This window comes from Gobio gobio (genome assembly GCF_949357685.1).
Source record: "Gobio gobio genome assembly, chromosome: 9".
Classification (NCBI taxonomy): domain Eukaryota; kingdom Metazoa; phylum Chordata; class Actinopteri; order Cypriniformes; family Gobionidae; genus Gobio; species Gobio gobio.
This window is the reverse complement of record NC_137115.1, coordinates 4,264,700-4,283,414: the sequence shown is the minus strand read 5'-3', so window position 1 is coordinate 4,283,414 and position 18,715 is coordinate 4,264,700. Positions and strand designations below refer to the sequence as shown.

Below are 18,715 nucleotides of genomic sequence, written 5' to 3'. Positions count from 1 at the left end.
TTCCCTTTGTTTGGAAACCACCATTTTGAGCAAAAAAACTTTTTTTTTTTCATTCTGGTTTCAAATTTCTGAGGTCTCCTTACTAAAAGGACACTTGTTAAAGATAAATAAATGTTAATAAAGTTATTTTTATAATAAGAGTATATTAAAAGCGCTGAAAATAACAATAATAAAGTCAGTAATTTTTCAACCCAGACAGTATGCAGTTGTAATCTAAATATTTTATTTTTGGATTTAATGTTTGTGCACATGAAGTGGGGGTGGCATGGCATCAGTTGATGATTTAGCTTCAGATACATTTTTTGTACAATTATTTTAGAGCTCCTTCGATTATTTTTCATCATCAATTTCATAAAATTTTATTACAGATTAATAAACTGTATGTAAAAGTATTTAATGTACAAGTGCCATGCTTTGACTTCATTACTGCTTTATTTATTCAGATAAAGAAGTAACTTCTATTTATTTGTGTATTCTACTTTTCATTCACTATTACTGTAACAACATCGCCCCCACTAAATAGGCTATATATACAATTTTACAGGGCGGGCACTAGGACCTGGAGGTGCTTCAGCTGCTGTGGAGGCTGCTGCGTGCGCTATAGAGCGGGGAGACGCGATTGTGCTTGTTTTGGGCTAGTTTTGTTGTGAAAACCTGGCAATCCTGCGTTGATTCACAAATTCAAGGCAGCATTTAAAAACTGTCAATATAAATCACCATACATGCAATGCATTTGCTTGTTTTCACTTGAAGAATGAACACACGGCTGACGTGATCTTATCGCTATAGAACTCCTTGCACACGTGAGTTATTGCAGGCTCATATCAACACGTTATCATATCAGCATAATTTTTTCATATCGGCCGATGCCGATTTTTATATTTTAAGTGTTTATCGGCCGATTCCGATGTCATGCCGATAATATCGTGCATCCCTAATCTCATTCAAAAAATGACCAAAGACACTTTCAATATTTTTCCTATTTAAAACTTGACTCTTCTACAGTTACATTGTGTGCTAAGATCAACTGAAAATGAAAAGTTGTGATTTTCTACACCTATATGGCTAGGAACTACTTTCTCATTCCTGCGTAATAGTCTCGGATATTCGCGGCCGTACCATGGCTGCAGCGGCGCAATGATTGGTTGGTATTCTGTGAAACATGGTGGTAGTTACACCTTCGACTTACTATCACAGCCCTTTACAACACACAGAACCATGGCTAATCACACAGCTAAATCCACAACACAACTTTCTCTGCAACTACACAAACTTAGTGCCGGTCACATTGAAAGTTCCCTAGCTGGGCTACTTTCAGGCGCTGTAATATCATTGCCATGGTACAGGCGCGAAGATCCGCGACTATTACGCAGGAATGAGAACGTAGTTCCTAGCCATATAGGTGTCGAAAATCGCAACTTTTCATTTTCAGTTGGTCTTAGCACACGATGTAACTGTAGAAGAGTCAAGTTTTAAATAGGACAAATATTGAAAGTGTCTTTGGTCATTTTTTGAATGAGATGCTAATGGACTGATCAGAATCAATGATGTATGCTAAGCTATGCTTAAAATGCTACCGCCAGATACAAAGATCGGCTGAATGGATTCAAAAACGGTAAAACTCAACTATTTAACTCTAGGGGACTTGTAAAATGAGCCTATTTTCAAAAAAAGTGGAGTGTTCCTTTAATTTGCAAGTGATATTTTTGCTGAGATCGCCATTGGTGACCATATAAATGTACATGTTATCATTAATAACTGCATGCCTTTTTACTTGGATGATCTGTGATGAGTAGCCCATCACATATTTTGTTGTGTTGATGTAATAAAATGAGACGATGCGCAGCAAAGTTACAGTGGAAAAAAACCTCACTGAGTGCCAAAATATGCGTCAGGAACGGATGTCAAAACTGAAAATATCAGGCTTTCTCAAAGCCCTCATCTCTATCGAGCAACAACGCTGACAGCCGTGCCAGCATGAGCGACAGATAGTAAACGACAATTAATGAACATTCAAGTACTGTAAAAGTGCAAGAAGGCAGTGTCTATTTCATGCACACAACACGGTTAACCACAACAGAGAAACATGTCAGCTGTGTGGAATCGGTAACAATTCTCGTTTTTAATTGATACTTATATGGATTCTTATTTTCAATCTATTTTAATCTTTGCGGTTTTCTGTTACTGCGTGTATTTGTAGCGCAACCATCCTTGATATGTCACTTTTAACTTGTTTTTGTTAATTTTAGTAAACAAACTTTAAACTTTTTTGCGCTCTTTAATATGGCTTTTCAGATCGCTCAAGCAGCATTTCCACCTTGGAAAGAGCTTGTATAAAACGGCTTGAGAACAATCATGTCACGTAACGTCAAATTTACCTCCAGAAAAGCCATTCAATGTTCATAAACTCGCTAGAAAAATAACTATAGAAAGGGGCACTTTGCTAAATATATTCACTATATCACATAATCCTTACATTTTTACTTAAACTGTTGTCTTCATGAGAAAGAATGGAAGGAGCTGAAAATGAAATTCAACACCACCCATATAATTGCACGTGAAAAATTATTTTGTGGCACTTGAAAAAAATTGTTTGCCGCCTAACTTTTTCCCTTATAGGAGCCAATTGCTCCTTAATTGATATTTTTGTCTGGAGCCTTGAGAATACAGTGGGGATAAAAGGTCTAAAATCACTTTATTTTCTAAAAAAAATCTTGCTCTGTGCAGTGTGTGCAGACAACAATCACGTCCGTACCTGGACGGTGACGCGTTTCCGAGGCATGATCTCCACTCAGCCTGGCTCCACCCCCCTCACTTCCTTTAAGATCCTCTCATTGGACGATATCGATGGCCATGGAGGCTGTGCTGCTGGCACTGAAATAGGTAAGATGGAGTTATCATTCTCAAAAATGACGGTATGAAGCAGACAGTCTCATTCTCTTATGGTGCGTTCACACCAGTCGTGAATGAAGCGTTAAGAGTGATATATATGTTAATGCAAAGACGCGAATAGACATTCTGCTAGGGCTGTAACGATTTGACCAAAAATAAAAATCTCGATTAATTGAACATTTTTCCTCAATTACAATTAATGAACGATTTATTTATTTTTTGCCCTCATAGTTCACTGATAAGGTTTGTAGTGTAAATATTTTCTTCTATTAAAGGTGGGATCTTTTTTTCTAATGAAAAAGTGCATTTCTTTGTGATTTTAAAATACTTGAAGGAAACCTTTCAGCAGTTATTGTCTATGGGGAAGATTTATCAGATACATTAGCACAGTAAGTCTACATTACATTTATTTGAATGCATTAATGAGAGAGTGATTGCGTGTGTGAATTACTCATACCATCTCTATTCATTATGAAGCTGTGGTTTGTAAATGTATTCAAATCTATAATGGTTGAGTTTTTGAGCTACTTTAGTGATAAATCACAGGACGGCGTTGACAATGAGTTTCTGCGCTCCTCTCTGCGCGCGATCTTCACGTGATGTGCGAGCTTCTGTCTGAGTGTTCATGTGTCACAATATATCAGGCATTAGTTCAACATAATACACATCTGATGGACTAAAATAGCTTTAATGTTCAAACTGGCTGGCCTTAAAACTCATTTAATTGACAAACTTCATGAGGACGCAAGTGAAAGTGATCTGGCTTCAGGACTTGCACTGTCTCTGTGTGTGTATCAGCGCATATAAGAACGGCGATTAACTGACCTGTATAAACTGTGTAAAACATGCAATTGCCATAGTAATTCTGAGCATCTATAAACAAAGATAACTGCTTCTGCATCTTTCCGTGTGCCTGCACTTGATGTGACTGACAGGGCGGAGTCACGTGACTAAAACCGAAATAACCGGCATGGGAAAATTACGTCGGTTAGAGGCTCTAAATTTTGGTTTCGATTAGTTTTCGATTAATCGTCCAGCCCTACATTCTGTGGTGCGATTCGCGTGAATGAGTTGATAAATCTGAACTTTGGCCGCTTTAACCAATCAGGAGCTTGCTCTAGTAGTGACAACAATGAGGACACAATCATATGTGGATACCTGGAGCTGTACAATACATCTTCATACTTGGATCTTGCTTGGAAGAAAGTGAGTGAGGAGGTCGGACAGTCTGTTTAGTTGTAAAAAGCGATCTTTACTCAATTTGAGCTACACTTTTTCCAAGTCATCTCAATGGCAAAAAAGTGTCCCAATCACCCTGAATTCACCCTATTGAGACTACAAGCTAGCTAAAGCCGGCAAATTGAGCTTATTCACCTTATTTTAAAACAATACATGTCAGCCATTTCACAACGAGACGAGCCGCTGGCAGAAGCCCCTCCCATTATGCAAATTCACGTCTGTTGTGAAGGGAATGTCACGCGCGAATGAAGAGAGTAAACTCAAAATGTTCAAGCGTCCAACTACACACGAATAACGTGATTTATTTGTGCAAGTCGTGTCTGGTGTGAACGCACAGTTAGGACCAAAAGTTTGGAATAATTAAGATCTTTAATTAGAAGTCTCTAATGCTCACCCAGGCTGCATTATTTGATTATTGTTATAATGTAATATATGCAGTTTGATATTAGGGCTGGGTATCGATTCAGATGTTCCGATTCGATTTCGATTCGCAAGCTCTCAAATCGATTCGATTTAGATTCTCGATTCAATTTCGATTCAACTCAATGAATATAGATTTAATTCAAATAGCCTACTATATTTATAAAAAAGAACAGTGAACATGAGTTTACAAGTGGGTAATTAAAAATAAATTAAGAGCCACAAACCTGTATATTAAATGTATACTCTTATACCTGTATACTCTTTTTTATTTTAGGTACACTTGGGTAGGCCTACATTTAAACAGAACCCATCTCTATATTTCAAATTCATACAAATATGTTAAATACAATACAATTTTGTTTTTATGGATATTTTGATACACTTATTCTAAAACATAAAAAGGATATTGGATGATTTTCAGCAATTTTCAGTAAAGGACAAGCATGCGATTTAGCCGACCGTCATTTAGACTCTGTCCGTTTTCCTCCGGGCGTCTGAGCTTTGATTCATGCCCCGGATGATGCATTATATTTCGTCACTATCTCTGTTATTTCCGTGCCTTCCTTAGATGCGATTGCCATTTGATTTTATCTTAACGACAAGCCTATATACGATACCGGGCAGGATCGACTGGAAACCCCCGGGGGGAAAAAAATAGATTCTTGGCCTTGAGAATCGATTTTGAATCGTCCACATTTTAAAAATCAATTTTTTTGCCCAGCCCTATTTAATATATTGTAAAATGTAATTTATTCCCGTGATCAAAGCTGAATTTATCATCATTACTCCAGTCTTCAGAGTGTACAAATTGTATTATTCCAAAATTTTGACCGGTAGTGTATATGTGACGTTTGTTTCTGCAGGTCCATATGGGGAGCGTGACGAGCAGCAGGTGTTTATCCAGCGTGTGGTTCCTGACACTGATAAACTCTACGTAAGGCTCTCCTCCAATGGGAAGAGGTCAGTTTAATATTACCGCCTTTAAGCTGTTGTCTACATACTACACACACTACATTTCCCAACAGTAAAGCACCCGACTGCTTAAATGAACTGGTGTGAAAGTTCAGAAAACATCCTTGGACAACATGTAATGAGCAACACTTGGGCGTTTGGGAGAGGTGCTAAACATGATGGGTCATACACCCGACGCAATGCAAGTGTCTTGTGCTAGTTTCATCCTGACGCAGTTCTCATGTTCACGTCCAGCTCCTCGTTGTTTAAATATCAAATGCACTGCTCATCTGTTCCCCCATGGGCATCTGGTCTGAACACCAGGTGTGATCAGGAGCATTGTTGGAGCTTTGCTATTGTGAGGAACTGAAAATGACTGACCATTGACCAACACACACCTGCTCTAAAGTCAATAGTGCAGTATTTTTTGTGTTATTTAAAGGGTGTGTTAGTAATATGTGCCTATAGTTGGTGCACAACACACATATACTCCGATTATTACACACACAGGGGTGCGCAGCAGCACACACACATTTTTAAATATTAAATATTAAAACTAAAAAGAGTCCTCTCTGGAGAAGCATTCAGTCTTTCCTCATGTAAATAGTGAATCCTGCATGGCGCGAGCGCAACTGGCTTTTAAAGGGAAAGGGAGATGAGACTCTGATTGGTTTATTGCACGTTACGCCCAAAATACACCCATGACTTACGACCCTTTTGGACCATGCGCCGACCATTTTGTCTGTCGTTAAACTAGCAAAAGTGGATTCGGACTAAGTGCACCTGCGTCATGCACTTCAGACCATGAGCACAGATCATTAAAACTGGGCCCAAAGTTATATAGGTCTGAGCTATGAACACACACACTCTGATTATTACACACTCACGCACACACGCACACACGCACACGCACACGCACACACACACACACACACACACACACACACACACACACACACACACACACACACACACACACACACACACACACACACACACACACACACACACACACACACACACACACACACACACACACACTCCTCTCTGGAGAAGCGTTCTGTTTTTTCCTCATGTAAATAGTGAATCCTCCATGGCACGAGCGCAACTGGCTTTTAAAGGGAATGCACTGCAAAAAATGCTTTTCTTACTTAGTATTTTTGTCTTGTTTTCAGTCCAAATATCTAAAAAAATCTTGCATTAAGAAGCATTTACTATACAAGCAAAACTTTTTGTTTTGTTTTGGAGGAAAATAACTCGGGAGTTTGCTTAAAATAAGCAAAGTAATCTGCCAATGGGGGAATCTTGTTTTCTGTTTGAATTAAGATTATTTTGCTTACCCCATTGGCAGATTATTTTGCTTATTTTAAGCAAAAACTCCCTTCATTTTGAGTTATTTTCCCCCAAAACAAAACAAAAACTTTTGCTTGTCTAGTAAATGCTTCTTAATGTAAGATTTTTTAGATATTTGGACTGAAAACAAGACAAAAATACTAAGTAAGAAAAGCATGTTTTGCAGTGTGGGAGATGAGACTCTCATTGGTTTATTGCACGTTACGCCCAAAACACACCCATGACTCATTAAAGGGTTAGTTCAACCAAAAATGAAAATTCTGTCATTAATTCCTCACCCTCATGTCGTTGGACACCCGTCAGACCTCCGTTCATCTTCAGACACAAATGAAGATATTTTAGTGTAAAGCTGATGCTGAGAAAGGCTTCAGATAGGCCTCCATTGGCATTCAGTACATTTACACTCACAAGACCCATAAAAGGCACTTAAAACGTCGTTACAAAGTCCATCTCACCACAGTGACTCTACAATAATTTTACGATGCGACGACAATAGTTTTTGTGCGCAAATTGTAAAAAAAAAAAACACCTTTATCCAACTTGTTCTTGTCTTCCGTGTGTGCCTCCACGACGCATGCGCGAGAATATGACGCAGATCCGGCGTTCGGGAATCCATGAAATCCACACTTAAGCCCCATTTTGAGAACTACACCGAGACCTAAAGCACGATCAATGTAGAATTCAACAGCTGAGATACGCGCGTCTTCCTCTGCTTGTAAACAAATCTCTTCTGGGTCATGTGTCCGAACGCCGGATCTGCGTCATATTCTCACGCATGTGTCGTGGAGGCACACACGGAAGACAAGAACAAGTTGGATAAAGGTGTTATTTTAAAAAAAAAAATTCGCACAAAAACTATTGTCGTCGCTTCGTAAAATTACTGTAGAGTCACTGTGGTGAGATGGACTTTGTAACAACGTTTTAAGTGCCTTTTATGGGTCTTGTGAGTGTAAATGTACTGAATGTCAATGGAGGCCTATCTGAAGCCTTTCTCAGCATCAGCTTTACACTAAAATATCTTCATTTGTGTCTGAAGATGAACGGAGGACTGACGGGTGTCGAACGACATGAGGGTGAGGAATTAATGACAGAATTTTCATTTTTGGGTGAACTAACCCTTTAAGAGACGAGGGACAACACTTTTGGATCATGCGCCGACCATTTTTCCCGTCATTAAACTAGCAAAAGTGGATTCGGACACACCCTAAGTGCACCTGCGGCATGAGTTTCAGACTATTAAAATAGGGCCCGATCTCTCGTTTGAAGGGTATGTGAGGTGCGCTCAGTGGATGGGACGTCCATCACGTCGTTTGTGGTGCATGAGTGTGAGGGCTCCAGCCGCATCGGCTCTAGGCCGCGCCGCTACCTCTTCAGCGGACACAGCAACGGCAGCATCCAGATGTGGGACCTCACCACAGCAATGGAGATCGCAGGGAAAGTGGATATCAAAGGTGAGCATGGGAGAGTTAATGAATGTCAAATGCAGCATATGTGCAGTATTCATGTGTGTTTGTGTGTTAAAGCTCTGGGCGGCCCCACTGAAGAGGAGCTACTGGAGCTTCTGGACCAGTGTGATCTGGCTCTGACCCGAACGCCAGACATGAGTCCTGCGGCCTCTCTCACACACTCCTCTCGCAACTCTATGTGCAGGTACACACACCTTCCTTTCTTTTGCCCCGGCTCTTACTCCCTCAAACACATTCTCCCGGGTTTAATAAAGCTCTTCTGGACAGCATTAGTGGCATAATGATGATAAGTCCCTTAAAAACAATATCACAGATACAGTAAAAAACTTGCAATAGTGTTGCCTCAAAACATAAAATCAAAATGGACAATTCTTATTTTTTATGGAATATTGTAGTGTATATTATAAATTATTCATGCGTAATCTTTAATCAAAAATAACCTTTTCTTCTCTGATGATGTGTTTACTGGTGCGAGGGCGGGGCAAACTGTCACTCACACAAGATCGACCAATAGCAAAGCACAACCATCCAATCAGTTCCCCACGGACAAAATCAAGCCCGCCCTACTTTTTATTTCATTTTGAGAAGCCGTCTCACTCAGATATGTCACAATATAAAGTAAAGGCTATTGCTTATTTCTTTTCATGCCAACTTTTAACATTGTATGTGTAATACTAGTGTGATGGATTTTCTTGTAGTGATCTTGTAGTTTCTAGTAATCGGTTACCTATTGCATTTCCAGAAAATGTGTCTGTTTTTCTGAATCATGCTGCGACTATTCCAAAGCAATTCATATAATCAGTGTTAATTTCGTTGACAAATAATTTTCGTCATAATTTTCGTCAACAACCTTTTTTCACTGACGAAAACGAAACGATAACTAAATAAAAACTAGTGTTGGATGACAAAAGCTATGACGAAAATCAACTGTCATTTTCGTCAACAAATAAAAACGAGACGAAAATGTTAGTGAGGGACGATTAGGGAAGAGATCCAGTCAGAACTGATGTCCTGTGTAACAGATGCGCACATTTTATCTGAACTGATCTAACCGCTGGAAAACACACGACCTACAGGCTCACACACACCCAATCCAGCTCCAGAGCGGCTCAATCAATCAATAACACACATTTATGCAAGACAATTGTTTATGAACTAATGCTGATGAATAATGACAATGTTTACTTTACAATGTTTATATAGTAATATTTTTAAGACGGTTGTAACAACGCATATTTTATCTCCTCATCTGAACTTGAATGAGCTCCTGCAACTGCAATGAGGCGTAGACATTTCAAAATAAGAGTCCTGGTGTATTTTTGGTTACACAATAATTTATTTAATTTCATTCCCATTTAATTCATATTCAGGAGGAAAGACCAGTATTTGACACATATTCAATAAAGTATCAGGGTTATAATAGTTCACTAAAATCATTTAAAAAATCTTCATTACTTGAAATTAAATAATAAAAATAATAAACAAACTTATTTGAAGCTTTAGCTTAACCTGATATGGCCTACTAACTAAAACTATATAGATGTTTAAAAAAAAAAAAAAAAGTGAATTGAGCTCTGTTTCGTGTATTTTTAATGTCAAAAACAAAATGATGTCAAAATGTCAGTTCAAGTGACAGTCGGTTATGTGATGCTTAAATACTTAATGTATTACAAATTAACTAAACTCATTAGATTTTAGGAGACTAAATCTACTGTAGATTTAAAACTAGACTAAAACTAAAAACAATTCAGGTGACTAAAATATGACTAAAACTAAATGGCATTTTAGTCAAAAGACTATGACTAAAACTAAATCAAAATTTGCTGTCAAAATTAACATATAATGCAGTTAATGCTGTACATGCAAGCCGCACACACACATGCACACACTCTCACTACAGATCAGTTCCGGCATCAGGCCGGCTACACACTGCAAGCGTGGCGTGTCCATTTTTATTTCGGCTTCCATCTTAACAGGTTGGAGCTTTCACATGGCCTGCGTGACACGGAAAACGCGTGCATGCTAGAAATAGAACCAACGCCTATTTTTCACGAGACACGCACGTGCGTTTGAAGCGTTTCCAGGCATAATAGAATAGGAAAAGATGTTTATTTTGACACGAATACATATTAATAAATGACATTTTGATGTCTGAAAGTCTCTAGGTTTTGACATAAATGCAGATATAATTGTAATTAAAGCTACACTGTGTAACTTTTTTAGTTTATTCTTAGCTAAAAACACTTAGTTCTTTCAAAAATATATGTGCTCATTAATGTATATTTACTTCTTTCAAGTAATAAAGTATTCTCGTAAGTTTATAATATGCCATTGAAAACACATACGGGTGAGGGGTTCGAATGCGGGTCGCCATGTTGCCCCTCCATCTTGAAAGTACATCAGCCAAAGAGGGACATACCCGTAAATTCAAGCTTCGCCTTTGGCGTTTTAACACTCGATGGCACCGTGTCGAATGTGGACGAGGTCGAGCTGGAAGCCATGTTAATCTTGGACTAAATCAGCCACCGTAGGAGTTAAAACGAAATCGGAATTGAGAGGAACAGAAACTAATATTCACTGGATGGTCATATACCTTTTCAACGCTAGATGGGGGAAAATATCACACAGTGTAGCTTTAAGAAAAAAAAAATATATTCTCGATTTTCAAATATTGCACCTGTCAATACAGAATGAAATATTCTGTAGCCTATTTTGCCTTCAATACTGCCGACGTGGTCTTTGCTGTATCAGTAGGCTATATATTTATGTTTAACCTCCCTGTACGCCACCTAGAGGCAGCAGCAGCGCCGCGTCAGACACGCTTCTGGTGTGTAAAGACATAGAAAACGCCATGCTCACGCCACGCAGCCAGTGTGTAGCCGGCCTTACATGAGTATAACAATGTTTGACTCCATCATATCACCTTTTCATATGGTATTTTCACACAATGTTATATATTCATTTGGAATTTTTTTTAACCTGCAATATGCTCTTTAAAAATGACAGTGTGAACGCTAAGCGGACCAGGACTATATGTTTTGTTTTTGTTTTTTGGTCCGAACCAAACGAACCGAACTACAAGTGTGAACGCACCCTAAAACGAGGTCTTTCAAAAGTATCCGTTCTCGAGGTTGGAAAACACCGGAGTAGTGTAGACGACTGGCGTAACCGTTACGCATTTTAAAACGAAAATGCTCTAGTGTAGTGTAGTGTAAAGCGCCATTCTATAACTGCCTTAACTATTTTAAGTTTAAGACTGCTATAAGTCTGATTTTTAGGGAAGGGAACCAGCAACAAACTGTTGCTTCATAGACATAATATAAACTTTATCGAAACACCAAAAAAAACTAAACATAAACAAACCAAACAAATTATCCCACAATGGATACTGAAAAACAAAACACACAATGACCATACAAGAAAGAACAACTGTAGAAGTATCAGGCTTGGGTATAAATACCAGTCTTTACAAGGTTTGGTGAGAAACCAGCCAGCCTAAGATGGACACAACAGTGTTCAGGATGTAAAAAAGTCTTATAGTATTTAGTCCACAGATGCAAGAGACCAGTTGGTGAAAACGTAGATGATGGTAAACGTGCAGGTATTCCTTACGATCCTTTGTGCTTAAGATCCAAGAGATCCACAAGGCAAAGAACCTACACAGACAATAAATTGCAATCCAAGCAATCTCAAAAAGGGGTGTGAATGCTAGGGTCACCAAAGAGTCCTTTTTGACTGAGCTTAAAACCAAAGTTTCCCAATCAGGACTCAAAGTAGTTTGTGGCCACACAGCAGGTAAGCCATGCTTCCTCTGTCCAACAAATCTCGCTAACTCTATTACCCACCTGGGTATATGCCACCTCCTAAAGCACCCTGGTGCCTCTGGTGGTGTGTAGTAGTAGTACCCTCAGTAGGAGTAAACATAGCAACAGGCCTGAGTCTGTTACACAGGGCCAGAACGCGCTCGCTGTATGTGCGTAGCTACAAATGATGGTATTTTGACCAGCTGAGAACTCGTGAAGAGCTTATGAAATGAGTAAAGGAGTCAAAACAGTGGCAGGAATCCCTCCGCCCCACACACAAACCAAGATCTGCAAGGAGACACGGTTCAGACGCCTGTAGAAACTGGTGTTCTTGAGCATTCTGTCCCTTCCAGGGTCACATCTTGTGACATCATGTCCTGTTTTTGGTCCGTGTTGCATTCATATTTCAGTCAAACCGCACCAGAGTTGGTTTGGAAGCGGAGCGAGACCCATCTTTTCAGCGTCTCGGTCCACTTGTTTACTATTAAACACATGTAGCTATTTTACACGGAGTAAAGTTCTAGTATTGAGCTTGTGTTCTCTCCATGTCCTGTACACACACACACACACACACACACACACTGGCCCTAAACCTAACACAAGAAACATTCTGCATTTTTACATTTTCAAAAAAACATTATTTAGTATGTTTATAAATCCATTTACATTCACGCGGAATCACACGCGTAGACATGCACGCGTATAGCTCAAAATGCGTACAGAAAACACGCCATTTGGCTTTAGAAAGTGCCGTGTATGTTTACGCCAAGTCATGATGTCATGTTGCTCTTGCGTTCAAACGGTGGACGTGATGCGAGCTCGATATGTTTTTAAAAAACCGCGCATGTTCTCCGCCGCTATGGCAACAAAGCCGCTAAAACGCAACCACGCGTAAATTAACTTCTCTACTACTTATTGTGAATTTGATTTGTAACGCCACATTTTTTTTGGAGGTGTGAAACAGTAGTTTATGGTATTTTTATTTACCCGCCACGGCGGCCGGTAGGTGAAGCGAGTTTACCCGCCACAACACAAAATCACCCGCATTTGGCTGCTAATTTGCATCCCTGAACCGCACTAACAGAGCAATCGCACCAGGGTTCGTTTTAATCCAAGCAGGTATGCCAAGTGTGAACACTGCAAAAAATGCTTTTCTTTGTATTTTTGTCTTGTTTTTAGTCCAAATATGAAAAAAATCTTACATTAAGAAGCATTTACTAGACAAGAAAAAGTTTTTGTCTTGTTTTGGGGTAAAATAACTACAAAATGAAGGGAGCTTTTGCTTAAAATAAGCAAAATAATCTGCCAATGGGGTAAGCAAAATAATCTTAATTCAAACAGAAAACAAGATTATTTTGTTTCAGGGCTCTGAACCGGTTCAAGGAACGAAAACGAAAACCGGAAACGAACGAAATTTTAAGAGGAACAAAAACGAAAATCAATTTGAATCGTTCTGAACAGAAACATTAATTTGAAATGACCATTAACCGGTTAATAACATTATGTTATCGTTCTCTTTAATATTTTAATTTGGCACGTTACCAGTCATGAATAGAGTAGCTTCAGCATGTGATGTGACGGATCAAGCGTGAGTGAAATGCCCGCGCACCATCATCTATGAATCTACCGTCAGTGTGAGCTCGCATTTTCATGCCTCAAGTACATTTCTTTCCCCTCTGAGGTCTACAATGAAAGCGCAGGTATTGGAGGACATTCTTTTTGTACGTTTAAATAAGCAGTTCGGACTTTAAGCTCAAATAGTCTGATTTAGGCTAGTTTGTGGATTTCGTTTAAGCCTATCCAAGTAGGCTACTCGCATCTATCAAACATTTTTCCTATAGTCTTTCAGATTGCCAATACAGGACAGGTCAGTGTTTTCTATATAGACGGCTGATGCTTCGTATTAAATGGTATGTTATATTGCATTAAATGATCAAGCTTTATTAGCTGACTGAATTTGGTGATGCAAGGACGTGTTGCAGTGTTTGCTTTGAAATTAGCAGTTGACGGTGCATTAAAAGAGCAATGGTTATCCAGTTCATTTATTCTTTATTCATGCAATTTTTAAAACAAGTCGTGTTGAAAAAAAAGTTATGTACAAAGAATGTTATCCCTCTTCTGAAAAGAATTAGACATATAGAGGCCACTTTCCACTCCATTAAAACAGGTCAATATTTGTCCCGCTGTTTATGCTTTGTAATTAATGCATGTATTTCTGTTGTGGTTTTAAAAATGTTATGAAATAAATGTTTAATTACCATGCGTTATATTATTATTGAGTGAAAATAAGTCTATTAATACATTTTTGTTTAAAGTATAGGCTAAATTAAAATATTGTTATTAACCGGTATTTTTTTAAATCAAACCGTCTTCGGAACTGTAATGTTTAATGAGGAACGCAAAAACGGAAACGCTAAAATATCGATTCTGCTCGGAGTGAACCGATTGATATTTATTTCCGTTTTTAAGCCCTGTTTTGTTTACCCCATTGGCAGATTATTTTGCTTATTTAAGCAAAATCTCCCTTCATTTTGAGTTATTTTCCTCCAAAACAAGACTAGTAAATACTACTTAATGTAAGATTTTCTAGATATTTGGACTGAAAACAAGACAAAAATACAAAATAAGAAAAGTGCAGTGAACAAGTGTGAGTAAAGTTCTAGTATTGAGCTTGTTCTCTCCATGTCCTGTAGGGGGCACTGTCTGCTGCTTTCTATAGTCTCTGATTGTCTCTCATGTCTTTCTCCACAGTCTTCAGTCTCAGTTTAATGAAATCTCTCGTGGTTTCCGGGGCCCGGTTCCTCTTTCCGGAAGTCTGCCTCGTCAGGCCCCTTTGGTTCCCCTGAGTAAACCCCGCGATCTGCCGCCCCACCTCGGCCTCAGCCAGTCCTCTCTCGCCAGCAGCTCCAGCACCAGCCCACATCCGGGCCGGGAGAAGGACCGGGACCTGGGGGCCATCCGGAGAGGCAGCTTTGTGGAGCGCTGTCAGGAAAGAGCCAAGTGCTCCGACATGGGCGGCCTGGACGGCGGGAGGCGGAGCTTAGCTGTGTGCAGTGAGCTCGAGGCTCGGCTCGGCCTCAGACTGCCCTCGTCTTTCTCCGCCCTGCCAGCGCCATGTTTGTCAACACCACCATCATCATCATCTTCATCATTAACATCCTCCGCTTCATCCATGAGGAGACCAGCACCTGCCGCTCCTTCACCACTCAGCCCGGCCCGATCGCAAACGCCCACCTCTCCGAGACGACCTCTGACCTCTCCGACCAGCGAAACTCCGCCCATTGAGAATGAACCCGGGCCAGAAACCCCCGCCTCTCCATCTTCCACCAGCCCCAAACCTCATATGAATGAAACCAGCTTCTGAAGAACTTCAGCATGTGAACACTGCAAAAAATGCTTTTCTTAGTATTTTTGTCTTGTTTTCAGTCCAAATATCTAAAAAATCTTACATTAAGAAGCATTTACTAGACAAGCAAAAGCTTTTGCCTTATTTTGTGGTGAAATAACTCAAAATTAAGGGAGTTTTTGCTTAAAATAAGCAAAATAATCTGCCAATGGGGTAAGCAAAATAATCTTGTTTTCTGTTTGAATTAAGATTATTTTTCTTACCCCATTGGCAGATTGTTTTGCTAATTTTAAGCAAAAACTCACTTAATTGTGAGTTATTTCCCCCAAAACAACACAATCATTTTTATTTGGCTAGTAAATGCTTCTTGTTTTGAGAATGTTTAGATGTTTGGACCAGAAACAAGACAAAAGTACTAAGTAAGAAAAGCATTTTTTGCAGTGTATAAAAGTATACAAAATATCAGTATCACAGGGTGCCTTATAATAGTGAATATGTATATCGCATGTAAATGAGGAGGGAAAAAACATGGACGTACTTTCCATCGACACTGTAAAAGTGAAGGCAGGTTTGTCGAATCATGTTCTAGAAATATGGACCGGCTTTAAAGCCGAGTTGTGTGTGTTTTTCAATGATAATGTTCCGAGCAAAACTGCAAACTTTGCAGCAAACATTGACCGGTTTCTTTGAGCACTGTCTCAGCCAATCGAGTGACTTTGGGGGCGGGGCTTTGTGTTTAGCCAACCAATGGCAGATTAGGGGCGTGTCTAGGCAGCCTCTGAATTATTGATAACTTTCTCAGTTGCATCTGGAGACGCTGCTGGCACAGACGTCACACACTTTGCCTTCTTGAGGATTTGTTGTTGTTTAGTAGGTCATGCTGGTTAGTTATGCACTGGTTAATATTACTGCATGAACTCAGAACGCAAATATGTGTAAACATTGCTACGATTAACAGGGTTATGGATATGAAATTAGTGCTTGACTGCTATTTTTTTACATAGTCAATGGTAATACCGATATCTATAGAGTTCTTATATATATATATACACATGTGTATATATGCTTACATACATGTGTGTGTGTGTGTGTGTGTATATATGCTTACATACATGTGTGTGTGTGTGTGTGTGTATATATGCTTGCATACGTGTGTGTGTGTATATATGCTTACATACGTGTGTGTGTGTGTGTGAGTGTATGCTTGCATACGTACGTGTGTGTGTGTATATGCTTACATACGTGTGTGTGTGTGTGTGTGAGAGTGTATGCTTGCATACTTACGTGTGTGTGTGTGTGTGTGTGTGTGTGTGTGTGTATATATGCTTACATACATGTATGCGTGTGTGTGTGTGTATGCTTACATACTTACGTGTGTGTGTGTGTGTGTGTGTGTGTGTATATATGCTTACATACATGTATGCGTGTGTGTGTGTGTGTATGCTTACATACGTGTGTGTGTATATATGCTTACATACGTGTGTGTGTGTGTGTCTGTGTGTATATATATGCTTACATACGTGTGTGTGTGTGTGTGTATGTGTGTGTGTATATATGCTTACATACATGTGTGTGTGTGTGTGTGTGTGTGTGTATGCTTACATACATGTGTGTGTGTGTGTGTGTGTGTATATATGCTTACATACGTGTGTATGTGTGTGTGTATATATGCTTACATACATGTGTGTGTGTGTGTGTGTGTGTGTGTGTGTGTGTGTGTATGCTTACATACGTGTGTGTGTGTGTGTGTGTATATGCTTACATACGTGTGTGTGTATATGCTTATATACGTGTGTGTGTGTGTGTGTGTATATATGCTTACACACACACAATAGCATACACACACACACACACACATGTATGTATGCTATCGTGTGTGTGTGTACAGTATATATGCTTACATACATGTATGCGCGTGTGTGTGTATGCTTACATACGTGTGTGTATATGCTTACATACGTGCGTGTGTGTGTGTGTGTGTGTGTGTGTGTGTATGCTTACATACGTATGTTTGTGTGTATAATGGTAGTGAATAAGATGTACAAAACAGATGGATTATAATGAAAACATATTTTATTTAATACTTACTCAAAATTCACTTAAAATATTTGTAAACAAAAAAGTCCCATTGGTCAAATTTGGAATAAAATATGACAATAATCATAAAATATCAAACAACTGGATTATGTCTGGAAATAGCAGTTCATATATTAAAAATAATAATAATTTGAATATGTAAAAAACGGTTTGATTAGTTAAATTAACTTAATGAGTTAGCTAACATGAACCAACAATGAGCAATACATGTGTTACATTATTTATTAAACTTAGTTAATATTAATTTGCTAAAAATAGTCGTTCATTGTTCGTTAGTTCACGGTGCATTAACTAATACAACTTTTGATTGTAATAATGTATTAGTAAAAGTTGAAATTAACATGACTTTAGATGAATAAATGCTGTATTGTTCATTTGTAATGCATGTTAACTAATGAGACCTAATGTAACCAAAAACAGTTCATCAATAACACAACCGTGTAAAAGTCAGACAATGGTGTAAGTAATGCTTGATGTTACACGCAACACAATGTGTGTATAATCCATTCAGTGCAATTCCCACGTACTTCTATAGTACTATAGTACAGAGTTTGAGTGTGTGTGTGTGTGAGGAACCCAATGCAGATGATCAGTGTTCTCCTGTTCAAACCCTGCAGAGTATTTTACCCCGGTTATGATAATGCTTGATAATGTGGTATCTATACCAGATATTGTTATAGTTATCCACCCTAAGTGTAAACTCAAACACTGTCTTGGTGATGATTGTAATGACACTCAGACGCTGTGAACGCTACAAATCTTGATGTGTTGAACATGAACCTTTGGATAAGTTGTACGTTTATTTTACTGTATTCCTCCTAGAACACTGAATAAACTTTTTTATGTTATTGTATGGTAATGCATTCATTCAGTTATTGATACCAGGAAGACAAAAACACTTGAAAATTGCCAAAAAATAATTTATTTCATTATAAATAACAGCAGATGATACTTGTAATAAATTAGGCAATAAATAGAAAGGCTCAGTAGCTTGACAACGCAGACTATTGTGTTTCTCAGAGAGTTTATGTTGATCGGTATGATTTTTAATCTCTTCTGCTCACCAAGGCTGCGTTTATTTGATTAAATATACAACAAAAAAAATTGTGAAATATTATTAAAATGTACAATAACTGTTTTCTATT

The 18,715-nt window shown here is 38.7% G+C and overlaps 1 protein-coding gene across 1 annotated transcript in view; it reads left to right on the top strand.

Annotated features, from left to right (window-relative positions):
- Positions 1–16,449, top strand: part of shkbp1 (SH3KBP1 binding protein 1) — a 32,234-nt gene extending 15,785 nt beyond the window's left edge. The window contains exons 14-18 of the mRNA XM_079824818.1: positions 2,728–2,883; positions 5,418–5,514; positions 8,125–8,309; positions 8,382–8,508; positions 14,879–16,449. Coding sequence (XP_079680944.1) covers positions 2,728–2,883; positions 5,418–5,514; positions 8,125–8,309; positions 8,382–8,508; positions 14,879–15,491 — 1,178 coding nt within the window. The 3' untranslated portion in view covers positions 15,492–16,449. The remainder of the gene's footprint in view (positions 1–2,727; positions 2,884–5,417; positions 5,515–8,124; positions 8,310–8,381; positions 8,509–14,878) is intronic.
- Positions 16,450–18,715: the final 2,266 nt, after the last annotated feature.